General features: G+C 29.1%; 1 protein-coding gene across 1 annotated transcript; it reads right to left on the bottom strand.

The window, feature by feature from the left end:
- Positions 1 to 21: 21 nt before the first annotated feature.
- On the bottom strand, positions 22 to 12,444 carry LOC117236438 (NADPH--cytochrome P450 reductase-like). Its single transcript, XM_033499384.1, is given in 13 exon segments — positions 22 to 689; positions 787 to 1,015; positions 1,110 to 1,238; positions 1,241 to 1,370; positions 1,602 to 1,933; positions 2,011 to 2,151; positions 2,154 to 2,248; positions 2,324 to 2,512; positions 2,701 to 2,825; positions 3,773 to 3,922; positions 4,368 to 4,560; positions 4,942 to 5,150; positions 12,296 to 12,444. Coding segments are annotated over 13 exon segments (2,079 nt in total). The 5' UTR covers positions 12,308 to 12,444; the 3' UTR covers positions 22 to 544.
- Positions 12,445 to 13,367: the final 923 nt, after the last annotated feature.

Genomic DNA, 13,367 nt, shown 5'->3' with positions numbered 1-13,367 from the left:
CTCAAAAGTATAAAGGCTATGTATTTTTAATCACAATAGCTGCTTTAATAATTCCTTTTTCTTTTTAATAAAAATATTGTAACATTTGGTGAATATTTCACTTTGTATATATCATTATTACATCATTAATATTACATAATAAAATAATTTGGTTTATCATCTCGTGTCTCTTCTGTACCAATATTTATTACTTTGTAGTATTATACAGGTATTACGCACGTTAAATGTAAAATTATATTTTAAATTTGTTATTGCACTCTTAACGAGTCCCAGAAAAATGTTAACGCTGCAATTATTTAACATTGTGATATAGAATAGATTTTTTTATACAAATACGTTAACTACTTATGTATAATAAATACAATTAGTGCTTGTATGATTTTGATGTATACAATTATCAATTAGTACTTTAAGCGATTATATGTATATCGTACAATTGCACGAAGATGATTATCGTTAACCTTTCTCATAAAGGCATATTTAAAAAAAATTTTAACAATTTAAGTTATAAATATTCGTGACATCATAAATTAAATACCCTCATTCAACTCCATACATCACTCGAGTAACGTTTCTGTGAGTCCATTTTCTTGATGTAATCTGCAGCATCTGATTCTGACATTTTTCCTTTTTCCATTACAACTTTTAATAAAATATTGTGTACATCACGTGCCATATTTTTTGCATCTCTAAAATACAAACAAATATACATATATTTTATGAATATATATCACGAATTATTACACAATAAAAAAATATGTGTACATATATATATTTTATACTAACCCACACACATAGATATGCCCATTTTGTTCACCGATAACTCTCCACAATTCTTCTTTATTCTTTTCCAATAAGTGTGTAACATATATTTTTTGAGCCTGCTCTCTACTAAATGCAGTATGTAAGATTAGAGTACCACTCTTTACATACTCCTCAAGTTCTTTTCTGTAAAGAAAATCTTCATCTTTTTTTCTACATCCAAAATATAAAATAGTATCTCCAACTTCTTTTCCTAAAAGATTAAAAATAATACATTTATTTAATTTACGATTTATTTAAAGAAATACAGATAAACTTAACGTAACTTTTTTTTGTATTGTATTTACCTTCCTTTCTGGCAAAATCACGTTCTTGTATAAATGCTCTGAATGGTGCTATACCAGTACCTGGACCAACCATGATTATTGGAATCGACGGTCGGGTTGGTAAACGAAACTGAGATTTTCGCACAAAATAGGAACATAACATGGTGGATCTGAAGGATGCTTTTCCTTTAACCAACTAGTTGTTACACCTTTGTTAACTCTACCTGTAGGTGTTTTGTATTCCACTACAACTGCAGTAATATGGACTGATGTTGTGTATAGCTGAAAATTAATCAAGAAATTGTTTTAGAACTCCCTAACAAGTCTTATTTAATTACAATAATAGAGAACAAAAAATTAAGAACTGTACTTTTTATATAAATTATACAATCTTATTATTTTACTATATTTAATAATTTAATGTTATGTAATATTGTTTATATTATTCAATGTTCATTTCAAATTCAAATTCAAGTTTATGCAGTAACTTGCTGCAAAATAATTCCAACATACCTTGGGAGAAGAGGAAATCGAATAATATCGACATTGCAATCTTGGTAAAAGTTCACAAAGATGATCTAAGGCAGGCTTTAAACTAGGAATGTCTTCCAAAATATGTACAATATTTCTATTTTCTTGAACTACCCATTGCTGATATGCAGCTTTGCCTTCTGCGCTGGTTAACGCCATTAATCTTAATTTTTCTTTGTCGTTTGGATCACTGCAATATTCCGCTAATTCCTTAAGAACATGAGTGCGTGGATTACTAGTAATATCTAAGTAATGTGTCAAAGCAGTTCTGTAAGAACATGGACAAGGGAATGGATGCTTCTTTGTAGATTCCTCTGTAATATATAAAAAAATTCACATTATAAAGACACTAATATTAATTAAATTTATATTTAGTTGATTTCTGATTTACCATCTGTATTTGTAAGAGTGAACACTGTGTCTAGATGTACACCACACTTTTCTCCAATTTTATTTACTAGTTCTGCATTATTTACAGGGTATACTGCTAAATGATCACCAGCTTCATATCGCATTTTTGATCCCTCATATAAAATTCTATATGCCTACATGATCTTTCTGAAGTTGGACCATGAAGTTCACGGTTTTCGTGTACTGGAGCTAAATAAGGATTCTTTGCATCAAAAGGTCTGTAGAAATTAAATTAAGTTAGATAAATATTTTTATGATCTCAATATATTTACAAAAAGATAAATTAAACATACGCTCTTTGATTCTTAAGTGAGTGAAGACGAGCTATTTCACCAGTGTAAATGCGTTCAGGTGGTATGTCAACGTGTTCAGTCAGCTTGTATTGTCTAATGCTAACATCTTCACCCGTACCTTCGATTCCAAAGAAGTCACAAACTGCTGGCCAGAACTTGTCCTTCCATGTGATGAAATCATCTTCTATACTATAATTATTTATTTTATATATTATTATTTATTGTATGTATATACATATATTTATTGTGTATATATATATATTATAACTTTATATATTTTATTTTGGGGTTATCTTGTATAACTTTATACAACTTTATACTTGTATAACTTTAACATTTAAGATATGAAACTGTTTTTGGTATCTCTATAAACTTACTTAGCATCGTCATCTCCCAAACCAAGTTCGAAGACGCGTGTAGCACCAAGTTGCTCTAATCTATGATCGACATATATAGCTACCTCATTGTAATGTTCATATGTTTTATTTCCAAGACCAAATACCTGCAAAATAAAGCGAAAAGAATGATAAATAATAAATGAATGTATACTTTTTATACTTTATGCAGTAATCGACGAAAATATTTGAATACTTATCATAGAAATATTGTATATATATATTACGAATGTGTTATATAAAATATTTAAAAATTTTATTATAATGAGACATGAATAAATATATGACAAATTTTAATAAAATATGTTTACAAAATTTAATTGTAAAAATATAAACATCGGTAGACAAATTTCTAAATATTAGTTCATGTACCTCAGACGTTGGCGCTAAAACTAACATTGAAAAGCGCCGTTGGGTAGCGCTGTTGCATCTATAATGCTTCATCATCGTTTGGAAGAATTTGTCGAACTTTTTTACGTTCATTGTTAGAATGTTTTTCGAGGAATGTTTTACAATTTACTAAAAGTTCTGCTGCTATTATAACCGTAATAATTATAATAAAGAATTATTTTTTCACAATAAAGAACACTATCACACGTTAATAAATGCTATCTATGTAGCTGCACATGTGACTGCTATGAAGTACTTATGTAATATTCCATTATTGTTACATAAATGAAAATTTCATCACAGAGGAAAATAATTGATGATATTACTTATAATGTAACATAGATTATTATAATATTTAATTCAATGCTCAATGCAAATGAACAGTATAACAGTACTCTGATCTTGTATTACTCTAATGTTATAACCATGTGAAAAGATATACAACGCCATCTAACAACACGAAAATAAGTTCTAATTTACTTTTGCATCATACTATATTTTATTTGTTATTTTAAATTATGATTACAAATATGCACACATTTGCACGATTGTATTATAATTTTAAAAATGTATTTTTAAGATTAAATGTTATTACATATCTATATGTAATACTAAAACCATATAATTATAATTTCAACTTCAATATCAGATATAAAATACTTACGGCATAATTTAATCCATTCAAATCAGCATCTCCATTTTTTAGCCAATCAACGAATTCCATAGCATTGTCCGTAGGATCACCCTCTCCATATGTAGCTAAGCAAAATACTGCCAAACTGTTTGGAATTGTTTTCAAGTGTATTAACTCTTCCTGTTATAATAAATTACAATTATTTAAGATCACGAATAAGTGAATAAAATAACGAAGCATCAAAGTAATTTCCCTTTTGATTTACTTAATTTATACTTGAATTCTACTACATATTATTATTGGTTTATTTATTTCATACTTGAATTTTATTATCGAATTTATGTCGATAAATTCTAATGATAATCAAATATTTAGTGGAATTAAGGTATAATTTAAATTACGTAAATCAAAATATTAATGAATATTAGATGTGATAAAGATAACTGAATATTAAATATAAATGAAATTAATCAACGAAATTCTACGAAATTTAATTTAATGTTCTAACTATATAATCAATTTTTATTGAAATTAATTAATCTGATAAAAGAAAATGCTACTTCTTAAATGAAACAAAGACTAAGATTAGTAGTTTGTATTTCTGTCTTAACAAATAAATCAGTACCATATCACATTCTTCAGGATCAGCCACCATGCCTTTCATTTTATATCGGATGCCTTCTTTGGCCAGTCTACCGGCAAATTCTTCACCGGTTCCGGTTTGACTACCGTAAAATACTACTAAACTTCTACCGGAAGCCTTCAGCTTTTTTATGAATGAATTTTCTGATGTTTGTACCGCAGGGAACATAGTTGGCCTGTAACAAAAAATTTATTATGACATTCCGCCATAGGTCCTCTATAACAGGGAAATCGCATAATGCAGAACGTATCTCCCATGTTATATGAAAGATACTACATACTGCATTTATAGTATTGTACATACTTATAGTTATATATATGATTATATTAACAATGGTCGAGTGTCATCCGAATTTTATAGATTTTTCTCTGCGAGCTGTAATAGGTTTAAATATACTATACCATGACATTTAATTAATGCAAAACTACTCAAAAATGTTTAGTCCATAATATTTATCTTGTTTTAATTATTCGAAAAAATTTAGCAACGCGGGTCACCGATATTCACTGTGTCAATCAATATGTTAATGATATTAGTAATAATAATTCATTATTACTGGATGGAATAGGATTTCGAGATGGCCGTGTATTCTTCTTGTTTGTTTCTGCGCATCAACCACCATAATGCAGCCAATAAAAGGGCAGTGAGCAGTATGATGTCGAGGGTGTTGAAGAGTGGTTCCTCGAGAACCTCTGTCTTGTCCTCCATCTCCAGCACCGGAGAACCTGCCATTCTTATTGCCTTTGGGTGTAGCGCGCCTGCAGTCTGAAACAATACAAGAAATTGTCACATTAATTATCATAATTTAGTTAGTTAACTAATTGGCTCTATTAATATTAAACAAGTAATCAAGATTTTATTTGATATTTTATTATTCCGGGGAAATCCATACATTTTGAAATATTGACTGAAAAATTAATATTCTTTAAGATATACAACGAGTTATTAACTTTGAACAGATTGAAATCCATAAAATTTCTTCTAAAAAGGTAATAATGTTTCTATATGTATTCATGGATATTTGGTATATTTTATGATATCTTTGTGGCTAATATTTTACTATAACTGAAATTTACATATTTTGGGATCTCTTTAGGTCATAGTTTAATAAGTCTCATTTAACTTATAGAGTCACTTAATAAATTGGCGTTAAAGTCAGAAAAATATAATCTAATTCAAAAATATAATCTAGTCGCATTTATCGCTAACGACTGCAGTAATATACAACACGTAGTAAATTTATCACTTGGATTTATTTATTCCTAGATACTGAAACTCACTGCGTAATTACTTCAAAATAGCATACAGTCAAATAAAATGATACACTAACACTTTGACTGTCATATTGATCATACAGGGTGGTTGGTAACTGGTGGTACAAGAGGAAAGGGGGTGATTCTACGCGAAAAAAGAAGTCGAAAATATAGAATAAAATTTTTTTTTTAATTTTTTAAAAATCTACAGTGAGATCCGTTATAACGAGACGCGATAAAGTGCACGCGTACCGAGCGAAAATTTAAAGTCGATTTTCTCGAAAACAAAGCCTCAAACGAAAAATTTGTATTCTATGTTTTCGACTTCTTTTTTCGCATAGAATCACCCCCTTTCCGCTTGTACAACCAGTTACCAACCACCCTGTATATGACTGGCCACGGTTTCTCCTGTGATGCCACGGAGGTCATTGGTGTCTGGAGCGGACCTTGAACTTCTTACAATTGTACAGTTAGGGCATTTTGAATATAACCGATAAATGGCAGGTACTTTGAAATAAGAAGTGCCCCATTGAACAATTAAACATTTTTATTAGAACATCAATAAAAAAAAAAAATGAGAACAAATCTTGCATCTAACGGTGCACTGTGTTTGCCATATATTTGAGGGGTCATCTACGAATATTATTATAAACACACCTTAGAAAATGATCGTAAATGCTGCTTTTTAATCATATAATTGAAGTTAGAAGTGTGTGCATACCTTACTATTATATATATATATATATATATATAAGAACAAATGAATGAGCAAATACTGTTTACTAATATCTTCTACACGTTTCAACAATATATTCTGCACGTTTTGCTTACGATGAAATAATGAATGTGAATGGTCTGTTGAAATAAACGGAACCTTATTATAATATGTCGCTATTAACTGTTACCAAGACGCCACGGTGGTTAGCCGTGACCCCCAATAAGATAAACGGTCCATTCGGGAAGATGTGTTTTGAATAATAAAAACATTCCCGTAGCATCCTGAGCGAAACATGTAATTTCGGCGTGGTAGTCAGTGTTAAGCAATTTAGCATTTCATGACATTCTCAAATATCTGAATAATATCTGAATATTATAACCGTGCTATGAAAAAAACATTCATATGAGATTTTTAATAAAAAGTGAAAAAAGAAGCATAAATATCGAAGGAACGAAGTCTGATTTATCTAACGACTGGTTCCAAGTGAATCATTAACAAAATGACACGTGTAAGCGTTCCCTTGAATCAGTTCGGCTTCGGTTCTGTTGTAATCGAGATGAGTAAGCATTTTCGTATTGCTGGAATTTGACAATTATAATTTTGCCGAGGGCACCGTTCAACATCTAGGTCATCAATCTTTCGTGCTATCTACGTGACTACCTGCATAAATTATATTTATCTCTTATAAATAATACATACGAAGGGACCACCAAGGAAAAAGGGGAAATATCAATTTTAATGAATTTCGAGTTTCACATGCTCTTTACCACTGGATATATCGCATTAATTTGAATAAACATTTTTCGAATTTTACAGTAGTTACATAATAAATTTAGGTATACAACGTACTTTTCACTTTGTACAGTTTAATGTATTTATATATTTTTCAGAATTATATGTACAAGTTGAAAATGATGTAGAATAAAACGAGGAATAAAGTTAAATTATTTTGATATAATATCTACGAGGAAATATGAGATTGTGATATTACATATATTGAAAAATAAATTTCCGTTTATTGATAAACTCTTAAAACTTGACATCGCCCGTTTCTCTTCTAATCCCTTCGTATATTTGCGTGAATAAATGGAACGTTTTGTTCGCGCAAACACAAAATGTTATTCACATAAAATGTATTTATGTACAAAATGTTAAAAATGTGATAGTGATTGGAAGAGTTATCAGATCAACTTTTGAGACGTGCAAACTGAAAGAAAGACTGAAAAACCTTGAGAATAATGGCAATTTAAATTTGAAGCAAATTTACAAGGGAAAAATCGTGCAAATTTACCAAAATATATCATATTAATGACTCAGCAAACAGAACGTAAGTAGCGCAGTAATAAACCATGTATCAATGTATCTGATAACAATATCAGACTATCACATGATTACAGCAATTATATCATCAGTGGATCTAATGAAAAGGATTTTTTTAAAGTAACGATGTTGCTCTTATGTTTAAAAATTTAAGACAAAGATTATCTAACATGATATTAACAATTTTATTTCTATTTCAGTGCTTGTTTTGCTTCTGAAAAAGATTCCTGACATAATTGTAATGGTAATGAACTCATTATATCGTCATATTTAGCGATAATCTAACATCTATATGTTACAACAGATCCTTCTACGAATAACGATATCCGTCAGAACAATTTTACCCAGTAAAGATATTTTTTCTAATCAGTATTGTATTGTATTCAGATATATTCGCGTAGTTTGCGTCAGAAATTCATTGATTCGACCTACGAACTTTTTGCGTCATAATATAGTTAGTCGTATGATAGCAAAAAATTTTTTGATTAGATACGTACTTGAAAAAATATGAATTTACGTAATTGAACTTTTTTATCCACGTATTTCAATACCACATTCTCAACTACAGTTCCCCGAAATGTCGATAAAGCAGCTATATTTTTTGGTGAAATCTTATAATTATTCCATTCTAACAACGAGTTTGTGTACGCTACCATTTTGGGAACAAATAGAAGAGAAATACACATCTCGATTGCGGTAACAACAATAGAAGTGACGTTTACACGCAGGCACACACACACACGTTAAAATGTAATTTAACAGGAAACAAAATATAAAATTTCTATAAAACTACACGCTTTTTAAATAGATAAAATAAAATTTAAATAACAAGTTTGTGTAATTGCCATTTTTATCGAATTACACCAAAAATTGATAAAATCAAATTTTGTAAATTTTTTCTAATCGATAGGCGTGTCTCAATGCGTGAACCGCAGCGTTATCATTTTGGTAAATAAAATTATCATCTTCAATTACTTCTGTGAATGGTATTAAAATTATTTCTACATACATGTTTCTTTTCCAGTTTCTCCAAAATGGTATCATACACATGTATATAGGATAACACACTGAACAAAAAATTACATTCTTGTTAAAATAATTTATACTTTAAAATTATATTTATTAAAATGATTTATAGTTAAAAGTCTTTGTCACTACTTTTTATGCAGATGGAACTTATTTTTCTATATTAAAAGTGACCTCATACAAGATAAGAACAATAATAATGATGTACATAGATAAAATATATTTCTTCCAATATCACGTCTTTTCCCCAGTAATCTTTATTTATGGAAATTATTTATGATATGCATACAAATTTCCTTGTGACTCACTCGACATTTAAATCCAACTTTTTTTTTGGTATTCAAGATTCTAAACAATCTGGAGTAATTTCGAAAAGTTGAATTTATTGTAAAATTCCCAAACTATACGCTTCAGTTTGTATAGATTATTTAATATTATTTTATTTTATCCTCCCTGAACTATTTTGTTATTTTATTTTATGTTATGTATTACAACAAATGTTACGTAATAATTTCATCAATTTTCATAATAGCAATTCGGCAAATAAAAACTACATTCGTCAACTGAATTCGCCTATCAAAACCGTTCGAACGTAATAGTATCATTACAGTCACTTGACATAATTAAAAATTCTATTCGCATAGATGAAAATGACCTCGGATCACTTTATTGTTTTCCCCTGATATCGCTAAAACAATCTTAAAAAAAGAAATAATATCAAAGATTTTTATCAGGTAATGATAGATTTGTTCGGTTTGTAATTTACTGATAAATGATTGTATTTAGATCAATATTGTGATTCGCTGTCACATGAAAGAAATTGTCCATTACATTGGATAAACATCTTTTAGATTGTAAAGTTAATCATACTGCTTTTTGTTAAACATTTTTCTCAATTTTTTGAGCAGAAGAATCAAGTACCCTTGGTGCTGAAATCGGAATATCATAACTGACTAGTCATAATTTTATTTAAGATAATTTAATAAACGATAAGAAGTTGTATCGAAAGATAATATTTTTGTAATATTAGCGTAATCATTCTCCGATAAGAAAATTTAGAAGATAAAAGTTTTAGACATCAGTTGTGTGCAGTTTCAATATTGCTTCCAATGAGGAATTACATATATATGCTGTCTCATACGGAAGCATGTCAGAGCTTAACTCAGCAATAATTATAGTTAATGCTTTCACTCGTAATATTGTTTTAATCAGGTCACGAAAGTGCTCGCTATAATAAAATAAAAATATTCGTTAATTTAGCAGATAAAATTGTAAGTAATTTCAACATAACATTTAGTTGAATGGTGTTTAACCATAAGAGCTAAATAAATTGCAAAACGAACTGTTACCAAGGTTACACATTATTTATATAAATCCACTCGACTACCATACGAAAAATTAATCTCCCGTAGCATAAAAGAGAATTGAGAAGATTTATGACAATTGGTGTGTATATGTGTGTGTGTAAAAATGTCGTTTGTCTAAGTATCGTCTTCCTACAGCTGCTATTTGCACGTCTGCAATTGAACAGTTACCGAGATATTGGCTCGCGTAATAGGTTACGTGATTCACCTTAAAGAATAGCAGAATAGACCAATAAGACAGACATTTTTCCACTTTATCGTCTCGTTGAATGTCTTTGTTGCAGCGCTATTGTAAACGCTACAATAAAAACAAATATTATGATCAGGATTCATTTTTAATTAGATTATCTTATCCTTACTTTTGGAAGCATTACTAATTCTCTTTATTTAATTATTTAAGATAATATGTTCTAAAAAGAACGTATTATCTTTATTATTTACTTATCATTTATTTTATTATCTATATTATGTACTAACTTGTGTTGTATCGAACAAAGATCTGTATTGTTGGTTAAAAATATTTTTTATTTTAATCAAGACGACATCATTGTATAATATTCCCTTCGTTATAAATAATATACTACTTCGTTAATTTACACGCAATTTTAAATATTATCCATTTAATGCTAAGTTAATAAAAGAGTACATAAGAACGTTTTAATTTAAAACAATATTGTCTATAGTATTTTAATAATTAAATGCGACAGACATCCTAATTTATTTACAGAGGATCAATTCCGTAAAAACAGCAATAAAGTTTAACAACACAAAGAAGAAAATTAATAATCTTGTCGAAACGTAATAACTAAGATTATTATTAATTATTAAATATCAGTCAAAGTTTCAAATTTAAAATCACAATTGGATTAGTATCATCAGAAATTAAACGAATAAAAAAATTGAAAGCTTCAAAATGGTTAACTTGTTATACATAAAGAACGAGCATATCACAGCATCATCTATTTCAATCATTTTTTTGCAAAGTTTTTTGTTTCGACTTTAACACCGTTGTACAATTTTTTATTATAAAATAAAATTAATAGTCATAAGTATCAGCTAATGTACGCCGTTAACAAAAAACGACTCTGAAAGCATCTGCTGGTGCTTAAAAAATTATTACCATACTGTTTATCAATATTAATAAACACTAAACGCATGTGAGAACATTTGATGAAAATCACAATACGCTAATATAAATAACAGATGACTAGAAATACTCGTTGTAAAATATAGTTAATGTAGTTATTATGAAATATTAAAAAAGGAAATCATGAAATATTTCTTTTCAATTATATTGCAAATATTTAACTGTAACATACTTCTTGTTGGATGTAATAATAATAATACATAGTAATAATAATTGCAATAATAATAATAATTGCTTATCTTCTTTCTGTTATTGCGACCTTATGTAGTGGATACAAAGATTTTTTTCATTTTATACTCCTATATTCTAATTACAATCATCCTCAAGTCTATTTACTTAAATAGAAAGCTTCAATATAGATAAATATAAAAATAATGCAGGTCTACAAGGAAACTTAAAGATAATCTCAAGTTCACCGTGTATACTTCTCATTATTAATTCGTGTTTATCATAACAATAAATAAGGAAGCTTATCATATTTCGAAATGAACTTTTAAGTAGTTGATGTTTCCAAATTCATAACATTTTTTATTTTGCCTAATAAAATGTTTGTAAAATCTTAATTCGACTGAAAATGATTTTTCCACTCGACTGAATAAAGTTATGGTTATATCCCTATGATAAATTCTCGATCCGAACTGTTAGCGCTTTTAAGATTTTTTAAGATTTTTCCACTCGACTGAATAAAGTTATGGTTATATGCCTATGATAATAAATTCTCGATCCGAACTGTTAGCGCTTAGCATACTAAAGAAGTTTTTTCTGTATCTCACGCGCACTCAATGCTTCTCATTCTAACTTTAAAACTCATCCAGATGCAAGCGAGCTATAGGAAAAAAGATAATCGTTAATTTCACGAGAGATCGCTTGCGAACTTAGGTCATTCAGATAGCTATAGAGATAACTAGACTGCGGATTTTTATACAAATTTGCTGCATTTATGAAGATTTAATACGCATTTAATCCGTCTTTGCGCCATTAAATTTTGCACAAATATATAAAAATCGACTGCCATAATATTTCAAATTAAGGCTAACTAAACGAGCAGGAAAATAGTAAATAGACAATGTTCATGCGCTTACCGGTAAATCCATGTTTCCAAAAGACGTCGCGATGCCTCGTATCGATAAATAGAGAAGTTATTAAACTAGAGCGAGTTCTCAACGCGACGATCATGCACGGCCCGTTTCGAGACGACACAACATGCTCATGCCACAACGAACACGTAACTGCCAACACGATCGAGACACGCTGAACTGATGCACAAGCAGGACGAAACGAAAAATCAGCGAGTCATTGTCGACCGAGTTTGTGTTTGTAGGATGTATATGTATCTACAGAGTGTCCCTCGCAATTGGTATTTTTTGTTATCGCATGGTACATGTATGATACATATATTATCGAGCATGTCCAACGCGCATAAATATTTAAACATTCAGACATAAAATATACTTCAAATAAACCACGTTAATTTATTTTTCTATTTTTTTAATAGAAAACATATTAATATTTAATAGAAAGACATTTTAATAGATTAACATGATTTTTTTTAAATTAATTAAATTAATTTCAATTCTAATTTTCACCTTTGATCTTATTTCAGGCAATTATACGCAATTACCAGACATTAATAAAAAATAAGTAGTTGATATTAATTAGTATAAATAAAAAAAGAATAATTAAGGTGGATAAAAATTGCTTCCACGGGAACACTTAAATTAAGTGACTTGTTGTTGAGATCTTGGAATGATTGAAAAATATCAATTTTTTCGCTAAATTGCTTCAAATATCCAAATACTTACATATGCAGTCTTATCTATAATTGCTTCGAGCACAGTGTTGTCTTATCTCTGCTTTGTTTTGTATCGTTATACCTTCAGTGTAAATATCATATAGTAATCACATTGTTATATTAGCACCGAATGCGTTAAAGACATCATTCACCAATTGTCTGAAACACCCTGTATAGTATTTGTACACGAATCTACGTGAATAGCACATTGGGTACATACACAGCGACACAATACGTATGTATGTACTTATATTTTCGTATTATATACACTTTAATAATGTTTGATCGTAACACGTTCGTGCATCTAATTGCTGTTCTGTTGTCGTTTTTTTCACATAGTATTTAAATTTCTCGTCATAAGA

The sequence above is a fragment of the Bombus vosnesenskii genome, unplaced genomic scaffold, assembly GCF_011952255.1.
Source record: "Bombus vosnesenskii isolate JDL3184/JDL3185 unplaced genomic scaffold, Bvos_JDL3184-5_v1.1 scf7180000013349, whole genome shotgun sequence".
In the NCBI taxonomy this organism is placed as follows: domain Eukaryota; kingdom Metazoa; phylum Arthropoda; class Insecta; order Hymenoptera; family Apidae; genus Bombus; species Bombus vosnesenskii.
The sequence above is the reverse complement of the archived record's forward strand: the minus strand, read 5'-3'. Positions and strand labels throughout refer to the sequence as shown.